We start from the raw sequence: 27756 nt of genomic DNA, 5'->3' as shown, positions 1-27756 counted from the left end.
TTGAAAGTCAAATCACCTGCTCCCACACTAAAGGGAGGGAACATGCAAGAAACCACTGTGCAGGGGATTCTGACAAAAAAGACAATTATAATAAATACTGTAAAAAACACGAATTCAATATTTATGATACAATATCTCATTAATGCTGACACACTGGCGCTTTAGCTTTAGCTGACATTCTTTTAACTACTGTAACTCTTTAAGTGTTGACGCAATCAACCTAATTCCAGCGGAATCTGAAGCAAAGAAAATCAGCCTGATATGCAACCCTTTACAGTAGTGCTTATGCAATCAACGCAATGATTCTGTTAAGGCAAAAAATTGACTTTGTGCCGTTAAGCCGGACTTTACGTTGGTAATGTGTTGTTCATTTGTGCAAGGCTGATATCAAAAGCCACTTATCTCCATGTTAAAGAGTCAAAGAGTGTTATTTAGGTGTTGCCAGCGATATCTCCGATGATAAAGGGTTAAAGATGAAAAAAATATTTTTGGTGTACCTTTGTTATGCATTTTACAAATCCTAAAATGCAACCACTTGGTTTAAAATATTAAGTAACATCTACTCTATTTTTCAGTGTATAAACTGCAATTTTTTGCATAGTTTGGCCAGGGATGAGACATACATCTGGTTTTCAAAAATAAATGTTGGCTCATTTGTTTTCCTGTTAACAACCGCTAGAGGGCTCTGTAGCTGTGTGTATCAGTATTTGCTACTGACAGCAAGGTAGAATAAGAAGTGCCTTCCAAGACAAACACGGAGGATAATCTGATCATTTCCTCCCGAACTTCATAATTTTCTAATTTGCATTGAGACATTATTTTTCTTCTTTCCATTTTTTCCTTATTCTGACTAATGAGGGGATAATGCCGGAAAGCACGTCATTAAACCGGGTTATAGAGACACGGAAGAACCCCTGAAAGCGCTGTCACTCAGACGCAGGTTCTGCAGTAGAAAGTAAAAATTACAGTTAAAAAAAAGACTCATAAACTCAGAAATGGAGACGTGATTACTTATGTTATTGTACTGTAGAGCTCTTCAAAATACATAAGCCAGATCTTTCAATGCTTTGCAAATTATATGTATAGTTAATGCATCTATGCAGCAATAGGCTACACACTTGTCGGTAGCCTCTCCACCAGACATGAGTATTTAGTTACTGAACACATTTTTGGACAAGCCTCGAGCATCAACAGCAGACACGAATTTGACACGTGAATCCCATTCGGTGTGAATGCAGCATTACGCCGGGTTTGGCAGATTTCTTTAGAAGCGTTGCACATTTAACCCAAAAGTGCGACTTACACTCCGGAAAATACGGTTATTTTAGAGCAGGGTTCACCAACCTTTTTGAGACCGAGGGCTATTTCATGGGCACCAAGTGGTATGAAGGGCGCCACTAAAAACCTCCTATCCCCCCCCCAAAAAAGAAAAAAAACAACACAATTTGAGGACTTCCTTTTGTGTGCCCTATTTTTATTTGCTCATTTTACACACAAAAACATGCATGAATTTTCTAGACTCGTATTACAGGGGGGGGGGGGGGGGGGTCAAACTCAGTTGCAGAGGGAGCCTAATTTCAAAACAGACTTTAGGTTGCAGCCGAACAAGATAAATATTTATTGAACACACTAAAGCTAAACTTTTAAACCTTTAAAACTTTAACTTAATTTTAACTTTTTAAACATAAATGTAAATAAAAACAGACAGGAATATTAATCCTCACATTAATGGATTACTCAACCACCTCAACCTATTCTCAAAATCTTTACATTACATGAATCATAAGAATGTCCAGAAATTGTGTAATTTTTTTGATCTATTTAAACTTTTGTAATAGACCCTTACTTTTAGTGATTATTTTTTAAGTTATATTTGTTTACATATTTGGGTTTTCTTTGTCTACCTTTATCTCAGAATTGATATTGTTGTCATTGACAGACATGCGGTGGTTGTTTGTTGAATATTTGCTTCAATAAAAAAAAAAAAGATTTTTTTTGGGTGCATTCCCTGCGGGCGCCACAAGGGATGCTCGCGGGCGCACTGGCGCCCGCGGGCACAGGGTTGGTGACCCCTGTTTTAGAGTAAACTTCGTAACCTGCTAAAAGGTAAGTCAGTTTGTGCTCAACAAACTGTGGCTTTATGGAAAAAAACTGATCCTATGATTGAAGTCTGCTTTCCTGCAAAACTACCTTAGAGTTATCTAACACCAGCAGAATAATCGCCCTCATTAAGTGACATATTATTTTGACTGACTGGATCAGACAGGGCTGCTCATCGTTTGTACCAAACATCCTCAGGCTTCCCTCCCTCCTCCTGCTTCAAACTACCTGTGCAATTCGTGTCCTTTCAATTCATCCTTTTAACTTTCCTGCATGACTGCTCCTACATATTTTTACTCTGCCTGTTTTTTCCATTTCTTTTCACAGCTCCAAACCCCACAAGCTCAAGGGTTTTGCTTCATTGTGTATCATCCCACCAGGTGACCTCTGTCCCATGACAAATCCCTCTTTCTCAAGTATCTTTTTGTCTGCTGCTTACAAGCTAAGGCGGCTATCAGAGACACGTGTTGCCTTCAACTATGGCCCCTTTGAAGGTCAGCTTTCCAGAAGCAACTCATACGGAGACAAGAACAAGAACAGGCATATCTCGCTTTACATACTTAATGGCTTTGCCCTCCATTAGCCCTCAAAATTAAGACAGATCACCTCATAGAATTACTCAGTCATTGTCTGCATCATTGCCCTTCTCCTCTACCACCCCCCCAGCACTACCCCTTCACTTTTTCTATCGCTTGTTTCACTTTTATTTCCCCCCTCCCTCCGATCCCTTTTTATAAAACCTTATCTGCCTGTTGACAGATGTATAAAGCATTGCTGGAAGAATGTAAAAGCTCACTCATGAGATTTAACCGCAACCCCAAAGACGGATTCAAGGGCAATATCTATTAAGGTCAGTTCAGGCAGCTCAAAGAAGAAGTGACAGCAAAAGAGTCACCAACAAGCTTTAAAAAAAAATGAAAGAGAGAAAATGAAAAGGCCAACCGCTGCTGGAAAAACAGCATGGCGTATGACATGGAAATTGAAAACCGTCTGAACCCGTTTTTGCCATAAGTTACTTGAGAGCACACAGGCTGATTTGATGTATGAGTGTGTGTTAAAAATGTGAGATGGTTTTTGGTTGGTTCATAGCTTATTTGTAGGCTGTGCAAACATTGTGACAAATTTACATCCTGTACAAACCCGGGAAATGAGCTCTCCGACCATGCCGGTCCATGTTCCGTTGGCTCCGGGAACGCCGTACAATCCATCCCCAACCAGCCGGATGCGATACTTGAACTTGAGAAGTTCTGCAAGCTCCTCCAGCATGTCCACGCAAAAGCCTTCATAGCGATCGTTTCCCTCAAATTCTTGGTAGTTTGGCTTCAACATGACGTATGGACTCTCCTGAAAGCACACACAGTTGACTTTGCAACACCGTGACCTATAAACAGTGGCGTAACAAAGCAAAACAAAGTATTGAGAAGATGCAGTAAATGAAGCTCAACAAGGAGTGAAGCATCTCCAGTGGACGCTGCCTTCTTCGTTCCTCCATTGTATGCCTTGAATTGTATATATAAGTGCTTTAATAAATCAGAGTGGCCCTTTAGAGTGTTATGTGATTGCTTTACAGAACCCGACTGGAATTTACAGTGAGGAAGACCAGTGAAAGCAAATCTCTTCCTTTGGAGGTCACGGTTCATATCAGGTTTACAGCCTTCGATGAAAGGTGAAATTTGTGGATTTGAAGCAGAGCCAAGTACTAAACTCAGGAGCTCAGCCTGCTATTTATCCAAAGGAAAGAAATCTGTTTAAAACCAAATCATTTTTCATCTCACACACAACCAAACACACATATTTACAACCTGTCTTTAGAAGAACCAACTGAGTGTTTGACTGCCGGTTTATTTATCTCTTTTTCTTTCTTTTTGACATAGTGGGAAGATTTACAGATCTCCTCAGTGCTGTGTTTCGGTGTGAATCTCACTGTGCTGTTTTTCAAACAATGCATCTGTCAAGCTGGTATTTTCAGCTACATCACACCAGAGATTCTTATTTACTTTGCTGTTGCTCATTCTCAGCTCATAAAATCTCCCAAACCATTAAATTTCCTCAGATCTAAAACGCTTGAAGAGTGCAAACACAAATTTTCTATAGCGCAAACGAAAGTTCCACTTTATTATTGAAGTCAAACACCAAAATTCTTGATTGCAGTTTTAAAAGTCAACATACCCAGCAATCATTGCTGTCAAATACTTAACTCAAACGCCTGCAGCCACGGAGTTCCATGTGTGAGGCCTTTAAATCCAACTGTGGCAGCTTTTATCGGGGAAAGTAAAGAGCCGTGATGTGGTGCTGTGTGTGAAGAACTAGAATCGAAGTAAAACTGTTTGTTCTTGGCGCAGCGGGAAATGTTTGCTTGTGCAGGCGCTGGTCCACTGGTGATGCATTTGCCACAGTGATAGTTACACTTCAAATGAAAACACTTGAGGACTTCAAGCATATTATGAGGTCCAAATATTACTGTGAATTGCCCTGTTGTTGTCATAGCAACTATTTGGTTCCACCTTTTAAGAAATAGCGGATGTGATGAAGGAGGGTGGTCACTTTGATGCCTTGTGCTGAGTAATCTTTTGCCCTTCTGGAACTTGAACTGAATTTGAATGGAAACCGAGGATAACACATATAGATTAACTGTTTTGTGACTCTAGTACAGTAGTCGCTCATAGCATTGCACGAAGTTTCTTACCAGACTTATAGCAGAGTTTACTGCAGAAATCTGAATTGGCTGCTTGGAAAGGTCCATTTTTGCTCTTATTTTTACTTTAAGGTACAGTATGAAGAATTTAGTGCCATCTATTAGTAGGTTTGAAAACTCCAGTCACTTTATAAATATATCTGATCAATAAATATACCTACAGTACAGACATGAAGTTTGGACACACCTTCCCATTCATTTGAGTGAGAAGGTGTGTCCAAACTTTTGGTTGTTACTGTATACAATCTTTTTTTCCGGAATCAGTTTTTTTAGGAGTTTTTCCTTACTGCGTAGAAGGGTCTAAAGGCAGAGATGTCCAGTTTAATTTAGCTAGTTCAGTTTAGAATTTTTCAATTGAATTGTATGTATTCATGATCCTTTTTATTTTATGTTTTACCCTACATTTATCCGCACAAAGACCATCGAGACAACTGTTGTTGTGATTTTGGGCTATACAAATAAAATTGAGTTGAATTGAATTAAGATGGACTGTGGATCTTGGTGGAGCCTATCCCAGCTTTCATAGAACGAGGCATAGACATCACATTGTACATGTCACCTGTCCATTGCAGTCACTGGCCACTTAATCATAGTCCACCTGTTTCTTAATGCAAATTTCTAATCAGCCAATCAAATGGCAGCAACTCAATGCATTTATGCATGTAGACATGGTCAAGACGATCTGCTGCAGTTCAAACTGGGCATCTGAATGGTGAAGAAAGGAGACTGAAGTGACTTTTGAAGTGATTTTTCTGATAATAGACTAGCAAGTACTTTTAGGTACTTTAAGACATAAATACAATTTAGCACTTTTGTCAATATTTTCCATTTATTCACCTTTTAAATAATAATATCCGTTCTCTGCCACTAGTTAATTTAAATATGCAAAATAGGATGCAACATATTGCCTGTGTATGTTGCACCCTTAGATCTTTTAGTATGAAGTATGAAATAAAAAACGTGCATACTGTTCTTCACACCAGTAAAAAAAAAATGGCTGCAATAACACATAATTAATAGAGCTCTTATTTCTCAGCTTTCCTGTCAGACAACCCCATTTTAAATTTTTTTAAGCACAAATTATAGAAGTTGCTCATCTACCCACAAAAGAGCCAAATTTACAAATGTATAGAATTTATTTTTCATAGAAGTAACTCAAAGGCAATACAGCCCCTAATACTTTCCTATGAAGACAAAATCAACCAAGAAAGCATTGAGTTTGAGACCACAAAGAAATGTCTATTTTAAAGCTGTCTCTTGTTCCCATTAGCAGTGTGGTTGCAGACAGATAAATTTGGTAGCACACCTTTAAAAGCAAGTACGCACATTTACTATTCAGAGCACCATGTGTGCAGTTAGATGTCCCTTTGAAAATGTCTCCATGTTTTGAGGCGTTTTTTTACAACTTCATTCTTTTTTTTTAAACTGTGTTCTTTTTTGAAAAAACGGACAACTGCAGAGCAGCTGGGGTGTTTAGTGAGTTTTGAATTTATGAAATTCTGACAATTCTCCCAAAAAACAAAACAAAAACCAAAAAAACTGGGTCAGTATAAAATGAGTATTTACACACAAAGCTAGTACAATAATAACAACAAATGCTTCCAACAAAGAGGCTGCACAAACGTAATTATAAAATAATAATTATTTTTTTCTGTCACATTAAAAATTCTTTCAAATCTTCTGCCAGACAAATAATTTCCTACATTTTTACCAGGTGTGAGAAAGTTTCCCAAAAGATGTTTTTGAGTCTACTTTCATCAGTGAATCTCTGAGCAGACTTTAAAACAAGCAGAGATTAAAAAGCGAGCACTGCGGAATTAAATTAAATACAAGAACCTTACACACACCTTATTTGCATAGAAAACAACACCTAGCCCTTGTTAAATCCTAACTTAGATTTAAAAATCAGAAAAGCTACAAAACTACTAAATGAAATAACCAAACCATTTACCCAAAAACAGGGCTGAACAAAAGCTCCAATCATCAAGCCTCCCCACTGGGTCTGTGTCAGGATTGTGTACTCTAGTTGGCTTTTAAGCCAACCCACATGTCCAGAATCGGCTGAATCCCTTTTGGGGTCATGGAGCTACTGTTGGTACAAGGTAGGGTACACCCAGAACTGATCACCAGTCTGTTGCATGGCCACACACTCATGCTCACATGCAGCTTTTTTTGTTTATTAAATGCTTACGTTTCTGCCACCAGGACGAGGTCCCCACATCGTGTATCCTGCGACACCAGTTCCTGACAGTCTGTTTGTTTTTTAATTATGTCGTCTTCTTGCACTCTTTTTTCCCAATTTTTTATTTTAAAAGATTGTCGTGCGTGGAGTAAATGTATTGGAACGTATTCATAAGTTAAACGCACTTATCACACACAAGCAATGCTGTTGTATGGTGCCCTGACACCACACTCTAGTCGTTAGGGTGCGAGTAGTGGCCCTTTACTACCACATGCGAATGCAGGCCACACGGGGTCTACAGGTAATACATAGGATGCTTGTATGATGCCCACACAAGCTAGATTATTTAATTTCCTATTTTCTAACTCTCTAACTGCGTAAGCAGCCCACATTCAGTGTTGCTAGATTAGGCGGCTTTGGTTCTAAATTTGCGGGTAAAAATGGCTTTGGGCGGGTATGCATAATTTGGGCAGTTTCAGGGTCAGTTCGGCGGGTTTTTTCCCTCATGAATATAAAATAGCAGACTAAGTTAGTCTGTGTGACTGTTGTAATCGTATGCACTGAACACGCTCTTGGAATCAAAGTCCCAGCTGTGTTTTAAGTCACACTTTGTAGTATTGGCTAAAAGGAGACAAACATTCACCTTGAGAGTACAACCATTTTTTTAAAGGATTAACAATGTAGCTCATATCCGGGGTCTAAGGTTTTAATTAAATTAATAAACCCCGTCTTCTCCTCGGTATATACGGTACCATGTCTTTGGCTATATGCAAAGTGACCGCTTTGGCGATTGTTCTCCCCCGTGCCCCTTTCCTAGGGATGGGTACCGAGCCCCTGTATTGAAAGAACCCCGGGGCAACATTGTTCAAGACTGCAGTATCATTAAGATCTGACCTCAACAGTTCTGCTATCGGTACTGGAGAAGTGGCATTTTTTGTCTCCCACAAGATACAAACTAGAACTGTGATGGTGTGGGGTTTTTGATCACCGCTATGATAAAGCACGCTGTGTGTGGAAGGAGCGCGTGTCGCGCGAGATTTAGTGAGAGCGAGCACAAGTGTTGGGAGTGCATGTGCATTCATGTTTGGAGTGACGGAGTGAAGGAGAACAGTAATAAAAGGTTTCCCCCAGATGTTGGAATAGGTTTGTGGTGCTGCTGCCTTTGATTGTGATGGGCTTTAGGCAAATGCTACAGCAAACCCATACCAGTTCCAAACAACAGATGATTTTATTCCTTTCTTGGGAACAAACATCCCATTTTCACAGGTAGCCATGTTGTCGCTGGTTGTTTCGTTTGTGCTATGATGTTGTTGTTTGTGGCTTGCCATCCTGCCGTGTCAAACTAAGGCTACCTTAAATCTGGGGAGCCAATTACACAAAAACTCGATTTAGTTATTTTTTAAAACCGCCCATAACAGAAAATTATATATTAGATGACTTTTGGGCTGGAAAACTGTGACACTATTTGGCAACACTGCCCACATTATGTCAACAGCACTCATGGGCGTCCTGTGGAGTGGGCAGGATTTGAATGTGAAGTATCAGTACAAAGCATGTCGTGTACAGTGTACGTCTCACCTACTTCACCTTTACTTACTCTTGCATATTGTGTGAGTCAACCATGACTGCATGCCCGTAGAAGAAATGTGGATCAACATTTCTGCTCTATGGGCTCACCAAGCGGTCTATGACCTTGCTATTTTGTGAGTATAACCTGCACGCCCTGTACAGGATTGCCCATTTTTCACCCGCAGACAGTCCGTATCCACCAGTAAGAGCTGTTGTGAGTAAGGCTTAAATGGATTAATGGAATTCTGTGAATAAACAATGGAACAGTGTAAAAGTCATTTGACTATTATCCTAAAATGAAAGTCCAGGCACAGAACCACACATTTTATTTGGTTGTGAAACTATTGAAACAAATTCAGGATGTTTTTTCAATTAATACAATTCCTATTTAACCTTAATAAACAAAAACAGGCAATACTAATTTAAACAAATGTATTAGGTTATAGGGCACTAAATTAAATTATCACCAAAGGAAAAAAAAAAAAACAATAATCGCCATGGCTTTACTGAATGTATCAGTAAATGATAAATTGTTGCATAATATTCTATAAAGCCTGAAGAAGGAACATTGAAAATGCTTATTAAAGTTAAGTTTATTGCCTCATGGCACAGCTGTCAAGTTTGTATGCATAAGCAGGATCCTGCTAGTCGTATCATGTTTCCAAAATAGAGCATTTGCTCAAAAATGAAAGAAATCCCTGAATAAACATGCTAAAGTACTAAAGCATACCAGAATTAATAAGTGTGCCACTGTTTTGCCTGGACATTGCTGCATTTGTTTATTAAAAACACAAATGTGTGTGTAAAATTCTTGATCGCCACCTTTCAAAGAGAAAGAAACACATAGCTGGAGCAGTATTAAAGTGTCCACTCTGTTACTTGGAATTCAGCTTTCTGTTTCTTCTTAGCGTAAGGACATGGATGTGAAAGAGAAAGATTGTCACTGAGAAAACAAAACCATCAAACTGGCAGTGAATGCTAGTCATATATATATAGTACATGCAAAAATAGAATTTGATATCGAAATAAAAACGCCCCTCTCACCCTCTGCGGGTGGTTTCTCCTCCAAGCTCGGGTCCTCTACCAGAGGCCTGGGAGCTTGAGGGTCCTGCGCAGTATCTTAGCTGTTCCTAGCACTGTGCTTTTCTAGACTGAGAGGTCTGAGGTCTTTCCAGGGATCTGTTGTAGTCACTCCTCCAGCTCGGGGGTTACAACCCCGAGTGCTCCAATTATCACAGGCTCCACTGTCACCTTCACCTTTCATGCTTTCTCCTGTTTTTCTCTGAGTCCCTGGTATTTCATCTGTTTTTTATCCACCACTACAATGTCTGGTCGGTTCACCATTACCATCATGTCATTCTGGATCTCGATATTCCACAAGATCTTTGCTCCCTCATTTTTACCACTTTGTGAGGCATTTCCTATATTGACCTTGGGGTTTGCAGTTCAGATACTGCATTTTTACATGTTCCTATACACTATTCCAGCCACTTGGTTGTGTCGCTCCATGTATGCTTTACCTGCCAGCATCTTACACCCTGCAGTTATGTGCTGGATTGTTTTAGGCGCCTCTTTGCACAGCTTACACCTTGGGTCTTGTCTGGTATGGTAGATCTGAGCCTCTATCATTTTGGTGCTCAGGGCTTGTTCCTGAGCTGCCAGGATGAGTGCTTCAGTGCTGTCCTGTAGGCCAGCTCTTTCTGGTCATTGGTAGGACTTCTTGATATCAGCCACTTCAGTTATGATCCGGTGGTACATCCCATGAAGGAGGTTGTCCTTCCGGAATAATCTGTCCTCCAGCACTGTATCCTCTGCTCTCCGTTGCCTAAGACATTCACTGAGCACAATGTCAGTTGGGGGCTTGTGCTTGATGTATTCGTGGATCTTGGATGTTTCATCCTGGGTAGTAGCTCACTATTCCTTGGCCTCCTTCCTTGCGGCTAGCATACAATCTCAGGGTGCTGGATTTGGGATGGAACCCTCCATGTATTGTGAGAAGACCACATCTGTGGTCTGTCTCTCTTCCTTTGGCCATCTTATCATTCTTGCAAGGAATCTGATAACTGGCAGTGTGTAACAGTCTATTGTCCGGGTTTTGTTCTTGCCGTTGACCTGGCTTGAAGGTAGACGGTAGAAGGTATTTGGCTGTTCCAGGTTTCCTCGTTTCCTGTTCCAGGTTGCCATTTGTCGGTGGTATTCCAAGGTACTTGTAACTGTCATCAATGTCTGCCATAGTTCCTTCCAGGAGTGAGACCACTTCTGTGTGGAAATATCTTGCTTCTTTTTGTCATCATCCAACTGCATTTCTCAAGGACAAATGACATTCCGACGTCCATATTGTAGATTCTGGTGGTGTGGATCAAGGAGTCAGTGCCATGGCCGCTCTTAGCACATAGCTGGATAATATAACAGATCATAAATTATATATATAAATGACTAAAAATCAATATGTCACAATCTTGGTGACTTTGTGATTTTGTGATTTTATGTAGCATCTTAACAGTTAAGATAAGCTGTAAAAGGACTGCTGCTCTGACTGTTTCTCTACTAGCAAATAGTCTGTATTCCTTTTCTGAGTTATTAAAGACAAAAGAAAACAAAAAACAAACATGAACATTTGGGAACAAGAGTAGCTCCAATGCTCCAGCATTTGTCTCTGAAATGCTTGTCCTACCTGTCCATCCACACACATGTACATTGACTCTACTGACAATTTTATTTTGTGGTTTTAAAAGTCTTTGTGTTATACACACTGTGTCTACACTAAATATAGGTTTGCCTTTGATTATGTTGTTCTTTGGAAATTGTCAAGTCTGTGTGGAATTGTGATAAATTATTGCTAAAAAAACAATACAATGACAAAGCTGGTAGTCTGAAATGTCAAGCTAACAGTTTCATTGATTTCTGAGATAACCCTAATTTGAAATGAGGTTTGTGTGTTTAAAATATTAACTGAATGAAATTCAGAGAATTACTTCAAGGATGCAAGATTAGCAAGTACCATAGCATTTTCCTCATAAGCTTGAGGGCAGTTCAATGTAATAAGTTGAAAGGTTTCAAATAGTTCAGCTTGATTTACCTTTCAAAGTCGATTGCTTAATGCCAGCAGGATCTATGCAGCTTTGATTTCCAATATAGTCTGCAGTTCACAAAACGTGTATAACTATAAAAATAAAGATTTACACATATTCATATCTGTGTCACTATGACTGTGATGGTTATTTTTCCTCTTTTCTTCCCTGCAGGTGTGCATGTGTTATCTCTGGATCCTACCAGCAAGAGCAGCAGGGCGTTATCAGTTCATCAATCTCCAAAGCTCTGACCAGCCATCCAGATTGTTTTTACCCACTCGGTAACAAATTGCCCTTCCAGTTTTTCCCTGTCTCTCTTCTGTATTTGGGAACCCCTAGTCTTTTTGACCATGGTGACCTTTAGGGGATGTTTGATTTGACCACAATGCCCCTGCTTCTCAGTAGGATAATTCACTTAGGGGCAAGTATCAGGCTAGTACTGTGCCAAGACTCCTGGAGTATATGACAGGAACTGGGAGAAATACTGAAGACTAGAGAAGATGCCAGGAACTTAAAATATTGAAAATAAACTTGAAAATGACCAAACATTGATAAAAGAGAAACAAATTGCCACATAGCAAAAGACTGAAAACAGAGACTTTAACGCCTTCAGGCCTGAATTTATTTCCAATTATATAAAATTATTTCTTTTTTCATTTTTTCCCTTTTCAGTGAGAAGCAAGTTCTGCAGCAGTCCTGGATAAGATGATATGTTGCAAATAAGCGACATAAAGGGGTTAAATGCAATGAAAAAGACCTGGATGATCATCCATCTAAACCATGTTTGACACTCTAGGGAAAAACACAAAACATGACCATAAAAATGACCACAAAACCCAAAGAAATATTCCTGAAATAAAACCAAAGGGATGCAATCCACACACGATCAGGTTCATGCTCTATATTTATGAAAACAGTTATCAAAATAGATATTTCTCATGTGTTTAGTTCACTTGGTAACATGAAAGTATTTGTAAAATTACATTTTTTTATTGTCCCATATGCAGACACATTGTTATTGTTAAATCACAATAAAAACAAGTTCTTTCACAGAAATGGAGATTTAAATATGGGAAACCTTGTTTGCTCATGCGAGAAAGAACAGCATCTCTGGGATTTAAGGACAAGGGGGTTGTAGCCATTGTACCAAAGGCAGACTTTGCTGAAATTAACTGAGAACACTAAAACCCCTCAGGTTGATCTTGGCAGTTGACCCATTCGTTTTCTGCTTGAATAACTTTCTAAATAACTCGTTTAAATGTCCGTATCCCAAAGTCTTTCTTTTTTTGCTGCAAATTCTTTTTGCCTGAGGCTTAAGGTAAGTCATCTCCTTGTTCTGTGTCTCACTCCATACTGTGGATGGCAAAACGGACGGAGCTATAACTATTTAAATGGCATGATGGCGTGTATGTGCCGCTTTAAAACCCAACACCGGCGATATTGTGTAACCTACAGTGGGGTTCAGTGTCTCGTCTAAGGACACTTTGACACAAGGACCGGAAAGTCAGGAACTAGACCTGCAATCCTCTGACCAGAGGTCGACCACTCTACCCTTATACCACAGCCTCTTGCATCGGTAATAACAGTTGTAGGTGAAAAAACTCTTTCCGTCTTCAGAGTGATCAGAACCAGGCTAACAACTTAATTTAACAGAGAAATTAAGGTTTTTCAAAGCAACAGGGACCAGTTTTTAATAAAAAATATATTTTTTGCTAGTAATCAGCAAAACTTATTTTAGCTAAAAAGAAATTGCCATCAGGGATGACTCACTGTTTTCCCTGCATGTAAACATGTACTCCAACTGTTCTGCTTACAGAAGCTCAGAGGTGCTCAGCATGCAGTTGCTTGTGCTTTTGACATTCTGACAGTTTGTGGATCTTTTGCCAGACTGCAGGTAAAGAAGATGAGCTGGGGGCAGTAACTGGCCCAATGATCTGTTAAACACTTTCAAACAATATTTAAATTATTGATTCTCCCTAAGCTAACTTAATACCTACGACATTTCAACAGCAGAGCTAGTTTTACATGTAACAGAAATAGTGGCACAAAACGAAAAATGGAAATAATGCTTGATGATAGAGCACAGATTAGGATCCGTATACTAGTAGCATCCCTTCACATCGCCACTTAAGTGGATAGAAATGAGCATGAGCATGTTATCATATTTTTAAAGACGGCCTACTTCTTAAAAGTGCTCTTATGGGAAGCCTTCTACATCTTACCAAAATGTGATCGTTTCTTTGATTTATCTATTGTGAACATCTCACATGACATCATCTGCTTAAACAATGAAAGATGCTAGTTTGAAGGAGAGTTTGTAAGCAGATTCAAAGTCATTAGAGGCACAAAAAAGAAAAAAAAAGCCAAATTACTTTTTAAACTGCTCATTTTAATTATCAAAGGATATAAAAATATTGAGGGCCCTTCATCCCTTTGCTCCGCTGAGGAGATGACATCATTCTTTTCCGAGCCAAGGTTGGCATAATGTATAAATGCTTCTGGGAATAAAAAACAGGAGAAGTGTTCCAAAATACACTCGCTTATGTTGTGTTCTCTCATTGAGTATTGTACTTATTGGTAAACAAGCTACTGTACAAATCCAGGATTATAAGAACCTGACAAAGATGAATAATTTCTGATGAACAGATTTTTTGGCTGAGATCTGAGCAGAGCCTGCACCAAACTCATCCAATACTTATAAAAACACGTCTTGTGGCCCTACAGTGAAGTTCTAATCAATTCTGACATTTTCGTTTTTTCCAGGTGGTATTTTATGAAATTGAAGTGGGAAGTTGACAGCATGTGTGGGTGTAATAAAACTGCTATGCTAAAGCAACACAGATGTGTCAAGAGTGTACACAAACCCAGCGCTTGGAGGAGAGAATCCATAAATACTGTAAAACACACATTTTCCCAGAGCTGGTGCAGCACACAAGGCCTTCAGCTCTGGAGGCCTTCAGTACCAGCTTGTCTGCTGCCCATAAGCAAGATAACAGTGACACAGCAATCACACTATGATGAATGAGCTCTGATAGGCACTGAAAATTGCTTCTTGGTGGCTTGAGAAGTTTGCTCCGGGGACTCTATACTTCTTAAGTGAAATCAAAGCAGTGTGTTTGTTCAATTCTTTCCCCCACACCCCGCTGTTTTTGTGTGTGTGAAAATATCACCTTATTCACACTCCAGTTTGGCCCAAACATTGATGCAAACATACTCATCTCTTTGGCTTTCCCCTCTCTGTTTGAAAAGGAGCCATTCCATCTGAATCCCAATCAGTCTCAATGAGACCAGTGAATTGTTCGGTGGTGAAATATGGCAATATGCCCTTCTCTCATTCCCATGGTTTGCAGCTGATAAGCCATCCACTCAGAATAACACACTGGGCCAATTGCTTCTGCTTACAAGCCACTTTGCCTCTTATCATGTGATTCATCGGCGGGGGGGGGGGGGGGGGGGGGGGGGGGAGTGAGATGTGTCTTTGGTGCACAGCTGCCCCACTGAATAATAAAGATATGAAAAAAATGTGCCAGGTGAAAAACTAAATAGTAAAATATTTGTAAGGAAAAGTCCGCTGGCTGAGAGCTGCATCGACTTTTCAATAACTTGCTGAATCTTGTCCAACAGCTTTTTTAGTTGTTGTCTCACTTTGCACAGATTTGACTTTCTGGTTAGGTGCTGACAGTAGTTGAAACCTGCTTGTTAGCATCTGTTACCAAAGACCAGATTCTGACTGAGCTTAATTAATGTGTGAAGACCCTGAAAACATCCCTAAATACAGCCATGTTTTTTAGTGGAGAAAGTGTGATGATGTAGGGTAAAATGCAGAAATGCATGCAAATTTGGAAGTAAAATCATGCCAGTCAAGATTTTAAAATAAGTGTGTTGGAGTGGTTGTGTGCATTGCGACAGACTGGCGACCTGTCTAGGGTGTACCCCAACTTCGCCCAACAGCAGGATCCGGCAACCCCATGATCCCGAAGAGGGTATAGTGGGCTAAGAAAATGGATAGATGGATTCAACGAAGCTCTTTCCTGTCAGTAGATAATACTTGGACACTCCAAAGAGCCTGATCTATGTGTTTTTAATTAAAACATATGGTAAACAAAGTTTTTTTTAAACAACTAGATAATATAAATAATTACTGTTTTTGTTGTTACAATCCCATTACCATTACTGAATGTTAAACAGGTACAATACTATAGATTGATTTAATAAACTGTGCAATCCAAACCACTGGCCGGTGTTTGCCATGCAGTACATTTTTAAACTGGACGGGTTTACACAATTATAATCAATTATCGTTGGCTAAAGGCAGTGCAATTAAAACAGTTAACATTGTTTTACACACAAGCCAGGGTACCACACACAAACCCAAACACCAAACTCGTGGAAGAAGCTGCAGAGATGGTCAATGCAGGGAAAGTTCAAATTTTTAAGTGGGGATTTAAGGACTTCTGCAAGACTATCGTCTCAGGTTTTGAGAGTTTGATTAATTTAACCATAGGTACAGTTTCTGCTATAACCTGTCATAGTGTTTATCTTTTTACTTTACAGTTAAAATAAGTACAGATGACCAAATTGTAAATTTGATTATTTAATTTGGAATACAGAGTCAAGGTCATCATTCGTTATTTAAAGGTTTATTTTTGTTGTGTCTTCACTTTTACTATTATCTCAAGTTGTTAAGAGGTCATTTTAGAGTGTGGTAGACTTGAAGTCGCTTTAAAAGCTGTAACTTTTCACTTTCATGTTATAAAAGAAAAGATAAACCTTTGGCCATCTACTGATACTGATACTGAGATTACTTATTTCAATTGACTTGTGAAAAACTGATCAGAAAAATCCAAATTATAACATACAGAAACTTTTCTGTAACTATATAATTCCTTTTCCTCAGATAATTTGAATTAATAAATCAAATACTTTTTGATTACTTTAAAAATTCTTTAAATTAAAGTTCCCAACACTTTATTTTTCATGGTTTTTGGGATTGGTCTTCACGGAATCTTGACCTCCAATTCATTTTTGGGTCAAAGTGACCAAAACAACCACACGAGTTGCAAGTGACAAATACTGAATAAGGAATAGGATGCTATTCCTTAGCTGTATAGCTTTTTTTTGTTTTTACTTAGACTCCTGCTTGTGTAACAGATTAACCCCACAATAAGTCTGGCTTCTTGTGACTTCAACCACCCTGACCAACCCAAGAAAGAGCCAACAGCTAAAAAGTTGTTTGGCAGAGAAGACAAACCTAATAGTCTTCTGAACTACTTGCACTACAAAAGCATTTTCTTTACTAATCTGCTGCCAGATACATTGGAAATACACAGACCAAAGCACAGCTGATACAAATGATCTCAGAAATTCTACTTTTTGTGGCAACTTTATTCATAATATTTAATGTTCTTTGTATGCTAATGCACAGATACAATATTAAAGCAGTTGTTAAAAGGAAAGGGGGTGACTTTTGATCCCAAAACATCTGCTCTGGCAGTTAAATAAGGCAGATAATTATCGATTGGTGATTAATCATCATTAAGAAGCTGTTAAAGAGAAGTAGCTTTTTTCAGAAGCTTTTAAGAAGCACTTTAAATTCCGCTGTAGAACCTGAGTTGAATTTTAACTGGAAATTCACTCTCAATATGACACAGAAAAGTCTTTTTTCTTAAATGTTTGCAAAATAAATCTGGATAAATGAAGGGTTGTATTGTAATTTAGCAACAAATAATACATTTAACATCAAACAAAACTGCTGCATATGTGTCATCATTTGAAAAGAAATCATTAAGACTGTAAAAGATTAGTGTCTCACAAAGCTGGATTAATGCCTGGGCCTTGACTAGAACATTCCAAAGATAAACTTTTCTTTTATTCTCCAAAGTCTGGGAAAATGCTAGACTGTACCTCTGTTTAGCAACATCCATTAATCCTTCAATTTTCATCAACTTTCCTGGCTTGGTGAATGAAAACTGTCCCCACATTCTGATGAGAATACAAGTTATCTTCAGAGTGGTGCTTTTAGCATAATGGTTCTCCGCCACATAACATTTGTTTCACATTAAGTCTCATTAACATGTCTGAAGACTCCTAAATGGAGTTTGGAGAATGCTTAATTATGCATTTTGCGTTTCTTTTTGAATGAACTGGCAGTAGACCATCCCCTTCGTGCACTTTATGGCTTACATTTGTCTGCTCTGAAGAATCACGGCTTGTTCTCAGTTACTTTCAGCCTTTTTTCTCTCAGATTAATGACCCTCGAGCCTGGTCCTTGTTTTTTGGCAGTCACCCATTTCGTTTATTTATTTATTGTAAATCATTTTTATCCATAGCTTTGTTTTTATAGGAACTTAAAGAAGTTTAGAATTTTTCAGTCTTGCAATAAAAAAGGAAAAACCATACTAAGTAGCTTTAATCTGCACGGTACGGTGGCCGACAGGGCTCACACTACATTCAAAAGAAACAAGGCAGCAGCATTACTCGAAGCCAAAACCGTAAATTTACGAGAAAAAACTCGTAATTTTACGAGATTAAAGTGGAGGTGAGCATACAGAGCAGCAGCAAGTGAGCGCCACGCAGCAGCAGAGCAGACCCACTAAACTTAGTTAAACAGGTGAGCTGAATATTTATTGATAATGTCCAAATGTTTGGAAGCTCATTTATTTGATTTACGATTTATTAATGTTTTATTATTTGATGGGTGGTTTGCAGGATCTCTGCAGCCCGATGAAGCTGTCGCTGACGGCGTCGGTATTCCTGCCCCATTCCACTTGAATCCTTTCTTCTTCCATTAAAGACAGGATCTCCACGTTTGTGTGACGCTTCCGTCTGAGGTGTAACATTTTTTGGGATGGTCAACGTTTTAATGCAAATATAACAGACTATTTTCAATCCTCTTTATTGTTTTATGTTGAAACGGGATGTTTCATCTGGAGGAGGGGGCGCATGTAACACTGTTTACTTCCGCATAGGTGTTCGGATGACAGGTTCATGACGTAAGGAGATAAATGAACTTCAGGGTGTGTGAATGAAAAGGAAAATGAAGGCTGCAGCGGTCCTCTACACCCAAACGTGTCTCCACTGAATATAACCTGATTTTGAGTCGCCAAAAGGTTCAGAATCTCTGTTTTTTAAACCATTCAGGAAATAAAGTTTCACAAGAGGCTCCACATATTTCATCTTCTAGCTAGGCTCTGAAAACGGAAAACTTAAAGGATTTTTCCTCGTTAATCTATGAGTTTTTTTCTCGTAAGTTTACGACTTAAAAGTCATAATTAAAAGAAAAAGAGCGTTAGATACAGATGTCACTATGTGGAGAGCTGGGTAAATTTATAATTTTAGACAAACGTAGATTTGTAAGAAATTACTTTATCTAGTAAGAAAGCACCCTAATCTTGTCCAAATATAACGTAGCTCTCAGGAGCGCAGAATAGTTTGAAACGGAATCATTTTTTTTCCGCCGGTAGGAAAAAAAAAAAGTCCTCATTTCCGTTGTGCTGAGGTTAATGCTATTGCTGTATGTCGTTGTGTTGCATGTAATTTCGTTGTGCTTTGGGTAATGCCGTTGGGTTGTTTTTTTTGTATGTAGTGTGAGCCCTGTCGGCCACCGTGGCAAGGCCCTAAAGTGACATAGAAGATGGTTTTCGGGTGTCTGGTGTGCACCTTAATCCAACTGGTGCACACCTGAAACTAATTAGTGTGCAACTAAAACTAACCGGTGCACACCTGAAACTAATTAGTGTGCAACTAAAACTAACCGGTGCACACCTGAAACTAATTAGTGTGCAACTAAAACTAACCGGTGCACACCTGAAACTAATTAGTGTGCAACTAAAACAAACCGGTGCACACCTGAAACTAATTAGTGTGCAACTAAAACTAACCGGTGCGCATCTAAAACTAACTGGTGCGCACCTGAACCTAATTGGTAATGTCCGTTTAAGGGAAGATTGTTGTCATATTCTTTTGGAAATCTGTGTAGATTTTTTTTCCTCATCAATAACTGAGGTTGCACACATATCTTCGCAAAGAACAGCTCAGACGGGTTAAGCTTCTTTTTATAGCATTTTTTTAATTAAAAAAATGATTTTCCTTGAAAAACTACAATCCAAAATCACATTAACAAAAATAGCCGTAAGGAGGGATTAACATAAAAGATGCTTTGTTTTTGTAGTACTGATTTTTTAGCTCAGTGCATTGACATGACAGAAACATACAAATTTATGGAGAGGCAAGGGCATTCAGCCAAGAGAAGCCAATGATGACAGGCCTTTTGCTGCACCACTGCACCAGATGCTCTCAGATATGGTTGGACAAGATGTTAAAGGTTGTTTTCATTTCTGGTACATTTAAGCAACATCTGCAGATGCAGTCCCATCTGTCTCACTAGTGCCCACCGTGTACCTTCTTTTGTTTTTACTATCCACCTGATTTTCTAATCCCTTACCTGTTTTATTGTCTTTACCCAGGTTTTTGCCATGAATAACCATTTCAACAATGCTCAGCCTTAGCTGCAGGTCGTCAGTAACACTTAACAGCAACATAGAGTTCATGCCTGCTTTCACAAATACAAGCTAAAACTCCACTGAGCACATAAAAAAAAAATCCTCTCGAAAATGTTTGATTTCCCAGCTGACCTAAATTCATTTAGGATGAACCGAGGTGAAATGGAAGAATGTCTTTGCTCTGCGGAACAGATACTTGGTACTCCCTTTGGAAAACGAGGACGTGCAAAAATATGGACATCCTAAGGGCAGAAGTGTACAAGAGCCCATCTGGCTTGTTATCAACAAACACAGTTTAAAAAACAAGAATGCTGAAGTTCTAATAGGGCACATTTCATAAGCACTTTCTGCAAAAGCAACAGTATTGCTGAATTATATATTAAGGTTTTAAAACCACATATACTGTACATCTAACAGCTCTGAAATGACACAGTTTGAATCAACATTGCATCAAGTCACAAAATCTAAAAACCCTGAGGGCCGAAAGCAATGTCCTGTCTTAAGATGACCAGACTGCAGCCACCCTAGTGACAGGATGCAACAAACAACACACAGTTTAAACATCCATCCATCTTCTATTCCCAGTCAGTCCTGTGCGGGATCATGGAGGAGGCTGGAGCCTATCCCAGCTACTTCAGGGCGAGGAATGCACCCTGGACAGTTGGCCAGTACATTGCAGACACTCAAATTCACTTGCAATTTAACATCAACTTTGAAATTTTAAACAATCAATTATTTTGAAGAACAGATAAACATGGCAACACTTCAGCAAAACCAATGAGTCATTTCCAAAGTCCAAAAATACTGTCGAATTTGTTTGGCTGTCAAAAAAGTTGTCTGCGTGTTCCTCACGCTCTACAAAGCCCACTTAATTAATTAATATTTTATATATATATATATATATAAATCTCTCTCTCTCTTTCTCTCTCTCTCTCAGTCTTTATTTGAGTAAAGACAGTTTTTTTTTAAATTTAAACAAAAGTTGTTTTTGAGAAAAGTTCTAGAAATGAATTAATTTTTGTTGCAAAAGTGTGTCTTTGTAAATAGAATCAAACTGCGAACCTTTGAATCTAAAATGAATGGATTCTCTATTTTGGGCAGCGATGTCCTACTAATCTGCAAAACAAAACCTTGCTTGAGGTGAAACTACTACGGCCTTGTGAACCTTGCAAACACATCCACACAAAAACAGTCAACCCACCACAGAAAATGAGCAATGCAATAAATAAATAGATTTATTTATTTATTAAATGGCAGGTTTGGCCTAAATATATGCAACTAGTGTTATACATCATTGTGTGATTTCGACCTCAACTCTAATCTTAAACATGTTTTGAACACTGTGCCCCTGTTTTCATTCAACACACTCCTTTCCTTTTTCTTAGGACCTTAGGACCACTCTCTGTGCTGCTCAGAGATTCATTGTTAATCCTGGCCACTTTAAATGCACACTGATTCAGAAGCAGCTTTGTGGCAAATTAGCTTTATCCTTAAATGTATCTAAAAAATAAAAAAAAAGCAAAAATAAAATCGGAAAAAAAATTGAAACAAGGTCTTTATATGGGGGGTGTTGACGGTAATGGAGGGAGGGGTCTGGAGTAACTGTTGCAAGGTAATACTCAGAAAAACTGCAAATTTAAAATTGAACCTTTAGGCTATGTTCGCTTACCATTCATAATATTATGGTGCCTAAAAAATAGAAAAAATGAAAGAAAATAATTGAAGCTTATTACAAATGTACAGATTTGCTATATTGACTTTAAAGGGAACGCTGAACCTGATTCAGTTTTTTTGTGTTTCTAGAAACAAAGGCAGAAGATACAGGATTTAGTTAACTCCTGTAACAGATACATCTATAAATTTAACTCAATTACTTGTTACCAATTGTAGTAATTCATTTAAGTTGGCAAAGTTGGATAAGTTATATATATATATGCGTCACAATGAAAATAAAAATTAGATAGAAACTTGTGCGTTTACTTTGTCCGTTATTTTTCTCCAAGCAGAAACTCGTATTTTATTTTTATTTTTTTTTTGCCGATGCAGCCGTGTTACTTTTTTGATGGGCGTATAATCTTCACAAGCCGTTATTAAAATTTCAGACTCTCATGTGTAGCGCTCTCTTTTGCTCTCCACGCGTTTCCATGGTGACTCCGGAAATCGGCGATCCATTGAGAATGTCTTTATGTACTTGCCGTGCACGTGCATTAACCCAGGGTTACCAAGTCGAGCGTATTTACGCCAACTCATACCCGGTCTTTTGGAACCGACGTACCCAGAGTAAGCTAGTTCATGTGGATTTCAGCCAGAGTTCAGGGTTAAAGTCAGGGTAGTTCAAACATGCTTCCTGGAATACCCCCCAGGTATTAATGTTTGAGTCACACTTTTGGCTGAAGATGTCCTGGACTGATTTTAGGTCAGTGAATTGAATTATTCAAAATGAACCAATATTGACTATGAATTGGATTGGGAACTACAAATAATTATATAAATGAACTGAATTGTTAAAAGGAATCATTACAAACCTAGTTGGGACATTGAGATGCTTCCCATCATCTGAGGTTAAACCAATCCCAGAACATCAATTTCCTTTGGTTGACTCTGTTTTTCAGATTGTAAAAAACAATTCCATCTGAATGAAGTCCATTTGCTACACTCTATTCAAATATGTAGTTGTAGAATGAGATAACCTAATTCTTTTTTGGCAGTTCTGGGACATCGCCTGTTCGTCCTGGAGGAGGATCTCTCCTTCATGCGGACATCCCTGAGGTTTCTTCTTTTTTTTTCCAGAATCTGTTTTTTTAAGGAGTTTTTCCTTACAGAGGAGGGTCTAAGGGCAGGGATGCTCAGTTTAGTTTAGTCTGTTTAGTGTTGTTTAGCAATTGCCTTTTGTATTTTATGACATATGACTCATTGATATAACTATTGTTGTAATATTAAGCTATATAAATAAAATGTAATTGAATTACCAGAGTGTCAGTTGATGGTAGAACAAATTAGTCTGTGAGCACCTAAACCAGAATAACAAAAAATGTGTATTTGTGTGTGTGCATACAGTTCTTACCAAAATTGTTGTGACTGTCAGAGTAGTATTGAAGAGGGTGTCTGTTACATTGATAGACAGAGGCATTCTCTCCATGGACAGTCCGTCTTCAGAGTGCCACAACCCAATCTGCAAAGTCACACAAACACACAAACAAAAGACTGTCACCAAGTCCGTCAGCAACAACTATTTAAGCTTAATTCTGATCAAAGAAGTCCTTCAGACAGAGAAAAGTCAGTGAAGAAGTCACTGCTGTGTGAGGCAAGGTCACAGGAAATTTAAGGGTGGGGGTGGTGGGCGGCTGCCTAGAGAAGGCAGTAATTCTGGCTCCGTGAGGAGCCAACAAAGGGCATGTGTTCAATCAGAGGAGACACAATAGATTCATTAAATCAATTACCTGCAAATCCAGCGGCACAGAGCCAGTCGCCACAGCTTGACAAGGACTTCCCGCCTCCAGCTTTTCCATACAACATATTTCAATTTGTCCCTGCTTTTTACAGCTTCACCTTTTCCCTGTTTAGGTGTTAGGCACATCAAAACAATTTGAATCATCTAAAGTCCTAAATTTATTCTTTACAGTATTTCTTAAATTACAAGCATTTGCCCTGTTTATTTATGCCTGTATAGACATTTTCCTGAAAATTAACAGATTTTCAGGAATTTTTATTTATTGCATGGTCCTTTCATTACCTAAATTTATATGGTAATAGTAGCACAACAAAAGCAAAGGAAGTGTCAATGTTTTGTTGTATTACCACAGGGAATCAACTCAACTTCATTAAACACACTGACAAAAGTTTAATTGTACTACGGAATTAATCGCAGCTCACCTCCAGCTTCAAATCGCTATTTTTAGAGCATAGGTGCTCAATCTTTCCAATAGAACTTTAAGAACGATTATTTTGAGACCTGTGGTTAGGAACATTACCTTACTTTGAATGTGAAAAGTCTTTCAGATAAAAACCATGAAAAAAAGAAAAAAACGAACAAATGGTGCCTTAGATGTATTTAGATATCTGTATTCAAACTCACCCTTTCCCTGCATAAACATCCTCACCTTCATCTTTTAGATGAAATAATAATATAAAAAACTACCTTATCATAATAATCAACTTTTCTCCTTCATGAATGTTTCATAAGAAGATTTAATAAGAAAATATGGCATCTAATTTACACTTGAAACAGCCGCCACTTTTCAGTGCCTTTCCCTGGATTTAGTTCTACAATAACATGGTAGAGAACTACAAGGGTACAGTCATTCAATTTGGACTCAGAATAAACTATCAAGTTATGAGGGATTGAAACCGCCATCACTCTTAAGAGGTTAAGGACATTTTTAAATCTAATCCTTTATTTTAAAAGCCATTGACTCCTTTTTTACAGAGTTGGTAGGTTTTGATATGGGATTTGGGGGGAAAAAAATGGTTGAAACTAAAGACAGCTCCAAGAATCAAAGTTTCCCTTGGAGAGTGCAAGATCAAAAAGATCCCCCCCTACATTTCCTCTAGTGCACTTGTTGTGGGGAAAAACAGCACCTTGCTCACACAAACAGACTCCCCAAACCTCCCTTGCAACACATTGCACACTCTGCTAGTGATTGCCTGAAGAGACAGAGAGGGAGGAAGTGTGAGTCTACCGCAACACGACCAGAAAAGGGGACCAGTGAAAGACGCTGCAATCACCGCAATCAGCTGTCGAAGCCTGTGGAGGTGGTGGGAAGCTGGGAGACTTTAGCTTGGCTGGGCGCAGCATGTGTCAGGAGAGGTCTGAGCATGAGGTGACTGAGAGGCTAATGGGATGAGGTGGCACCGCGACTCCAGCCCGAGAAGAGTAGGTGGAGAGACAGAGGCGATGAGGGAGCTGTGAGCTGGAAGAGAGAACAAGCACATGCTGGCGGGGGAGGAAGTGGCCTTTCGGTGGCCCTCGCTTCAACTATTCCAGCTGAAAGTCGTGTGAAGTAGAGCTGTGGTGTCTAGAAGCCACTTTGGCGATGAGGGGCAGCAGGCGTGCATTTGATCATACAAGCAGAAATGCACGTTCAAAGGCAACAGATCACAAAACCTTTAAGTCATGCATGCTCACTCTTGAAAACCCCATTCAGCAGTTAATTATTCTTCCTAATATTGATTTGTGCAAAAAACAAAACAAGAGACTCATTCGTAAATGCAAAGATGAAAGCCAAAGGCCTGAATGCTAAAGGGAGAGAAAGAGCTAATTACGCTGATGAAATATTAATCAGAGGTCTACCCTTAATCCAGGGGCTGCATAACAGCTCACAAGATCAGTAACTGACATGTCGCTTTGCTGGAAGTACACTTCATTTTGTCCAAGGGTTAAATTACTTTTACAAAAATAAAGTAAAAAATTCCCAAACTCCACGTTCAATTTTTTGTCGAACAGTGACACAAGCTTTTATTTCTTTCTATAAAAAAAGAAGCAAAAGTCCGAACGTGGAGGAAATTGAAATGGGGGAAGTTTGATACAAAGATTTTAAGACTTTTGCCAATAAAAAACTGTAATTTTGGTGTTTTTAACATGTTGTTATGGTGTTTTTCTGATGATGATGGACATATATAAAGGAAATTAATCAGATATTTACATTTCTGAGTATTTCTTTATTCAAATTTTTGTGAATCAGGAGTTGACAAAAAAGTTTAAAAAGTGTAGTTGTGAAGTCCCTGCTCCAACGGTGGTGGTGGTGTGTGTGTGTGTGTGTGGGGTTACTCTATGCCAATGGTCCCACCCACAACTCAGCGGCGAATTTCTGACTACTGCCACTTCAAAATGAGTTGGATGTGGTGGGGAAAATTTCCACCATTAAATCTCCTTCACAATCAGATTTTAAATAAAATGGAAGAAATTCTACAGTATTTTCTGCAATGTATGGCAGACTTAAAAACCTTCATTGTCTTTCAAGAAACGGCAGTGTACCTTGAAATCTGAGGAACCTTCTAGCCTACATGGATTACGCATGTTGAAGCGATTATGAGACATACACAGTGCTCTGTCAAAATGTCAGTATGTTCTTTCTTTTGTCTTTATGAGTTAAAAACAAGGTTGGATGTTTTTGTAAATTCGCAAATCCAGCTAATGTTTAGCGGTGTGGAATTGTGTTTGTTTTTAAGGTTGGTATACCAACTATAGTCACTAAAGTCACAAAAACATTTGTTTTAGTGGTATCAGTCTGTTCTTTACGTGTTTCAAGCAAGGCTGAGATTTACAGGTGTTGTGAATACAGTAATCCCCCGCCCATTCGCGGTTTAATATTCACCCATTCGCGGGTGCCCGCAGATGACGTGACGTCACAAGCGTGAGACGCAGAACAGCGCTCATTCCACGAATTTTGAAAAACGATTTACTCTGTACTTTACTGTAAAGTATTGTTCACGCGTTTAAGACGCCATCCAAACGCCCTGCATCATCTTCAGCTTCTGGAAATGAACCGGTTGCTATTGGCAAACCGGAGAGTTCGATGGACTGGTTGACGCCCACTCGCAGCCTCTGACTGATCAAGATTTGGCGGAGCTGACGCAGTGAGTAAGGCTCACATAAGGCTCTGGGAGTTTTAAAACAGCATCAATTATTCGCGGATTTTCGTTATTCGTGGGGGGGGTGAGGAACGTAACCCCTGCAAATACGGGGGATTACTGTATACTAACATGGCTAGCGTGTAGCGTGTTACAAACAACTTCTAGAGTTACTGTGTTTGCAGTTGATGAAGTCTGGCAGACGTACTTGTCACTGACTCGCTTCATTTACATCATAGTTCGGTGCGGCTTACAAATGAAATAAATTCAAAAATAGACCATTCATCGATAGTACACCTCATAATCTGGTATAGTGCTGGTAGGTCATCTTCTTCCCGGTACCAACTGTCCCATCGACATGTATCAATCTGCGGCCAAGAGGTTACCGACCACTGCTCTAAATCACTTAGTGGTTTTACTGCACATGCCCGGAGGCTTTTTTATGAGAACTGAAGCTATGAAAACAACCAAGTCTGGCAAAACGAATCCACTGAATCTACTTCTAATCATGAAAACAGATAACAGAGCAGACTGAATGTAACTTTAGACCTCTGAAAACTTGGAAAGATGCTAAATATTGTATAACATCCAGCCTTGACTGGAAAGAGAAGGGAACCATTGAGGTAGCTAATGAGTGAATACATGTAGCAGACAAACTGGAATGACTGTGAAAAGGAGAAAAGAAATGACATACCCCGTCACTGAACCAATTTTAGCTGCTGCCATTTGTTTCACTGTGATCCTGCGGCTGTTTCCCAAGGAGGTTACTTTTTTTCACAGTTGTATCTTACATATCTAGAGGAAAGATGTCTGGGGCTCTATATAAATAAAATGAATGAACTAATATTTATTTACTTGGTTTACACTGAGAAAAAGAGGTTGAGACACAATTTTTGAGAAACAATTTTTGTCATTAATATTGACTACTTTAATTGATACTTTACTTAAAATCTACTTCAGTAAATACTCAGAAATCCCATGGCGGTGGTATTCATTTGTTATTTTTAAATACAATAAAACAACAGATCAGGAGTGTGCAATGCCCCAGTGAATCTACAAAACACGCTC

At 38.9% G+C, this 27756-nt stretch overlaps 1 protein-coding gene across 3 annotated transcripts in view; it reads right to left on the bottom strand.

The window, feature by feature from the left end:
- grik4 (glutamate ionotropic receptor kainate type subunit 4) overlaps positions 1 to 27756 on the bottom strand; it is a 382616-nt gene that overhangs the window by 21662 nt on the left and 333198 nt on the right. For all 3 annotated transcript variants that reach the window (XM_023961354.1, XM_023961355.1, XM_023961356.1), the window contains exons 12-13: positions 23183 to 23290; positions 3241 to 3444 (exon numbers count right to left, since the gene is read on the bottom strand). In XM_023961354.1, coding sequence (XP_023817122.1) covers positions 3241 to 3444; positions 23183 to 23290 — 312 coding nt within the window. The remainder of the gene's footprint in view (positions 1 to 3240; positions 3445 to 23182; positions 23291 to 27756) is intronic.

The sequence above is a fragment of the Oryzias latipes genome, chromosome 13, assembly GCF_002234675.1.
Source record: "Oryzias latipes chromosome 13, ASM223467v1".
NCBI classification, from domain to species: domain Eukaryota; kingdom Metazoa; phylum Chordata; class Actinopteri; order Beloniformes; family Adrianichthyidae; genus Oryzias; species Oryzias latipes.
This window is presented reverse-complemented; position numbering and strand designations above follow the sequence as displayed.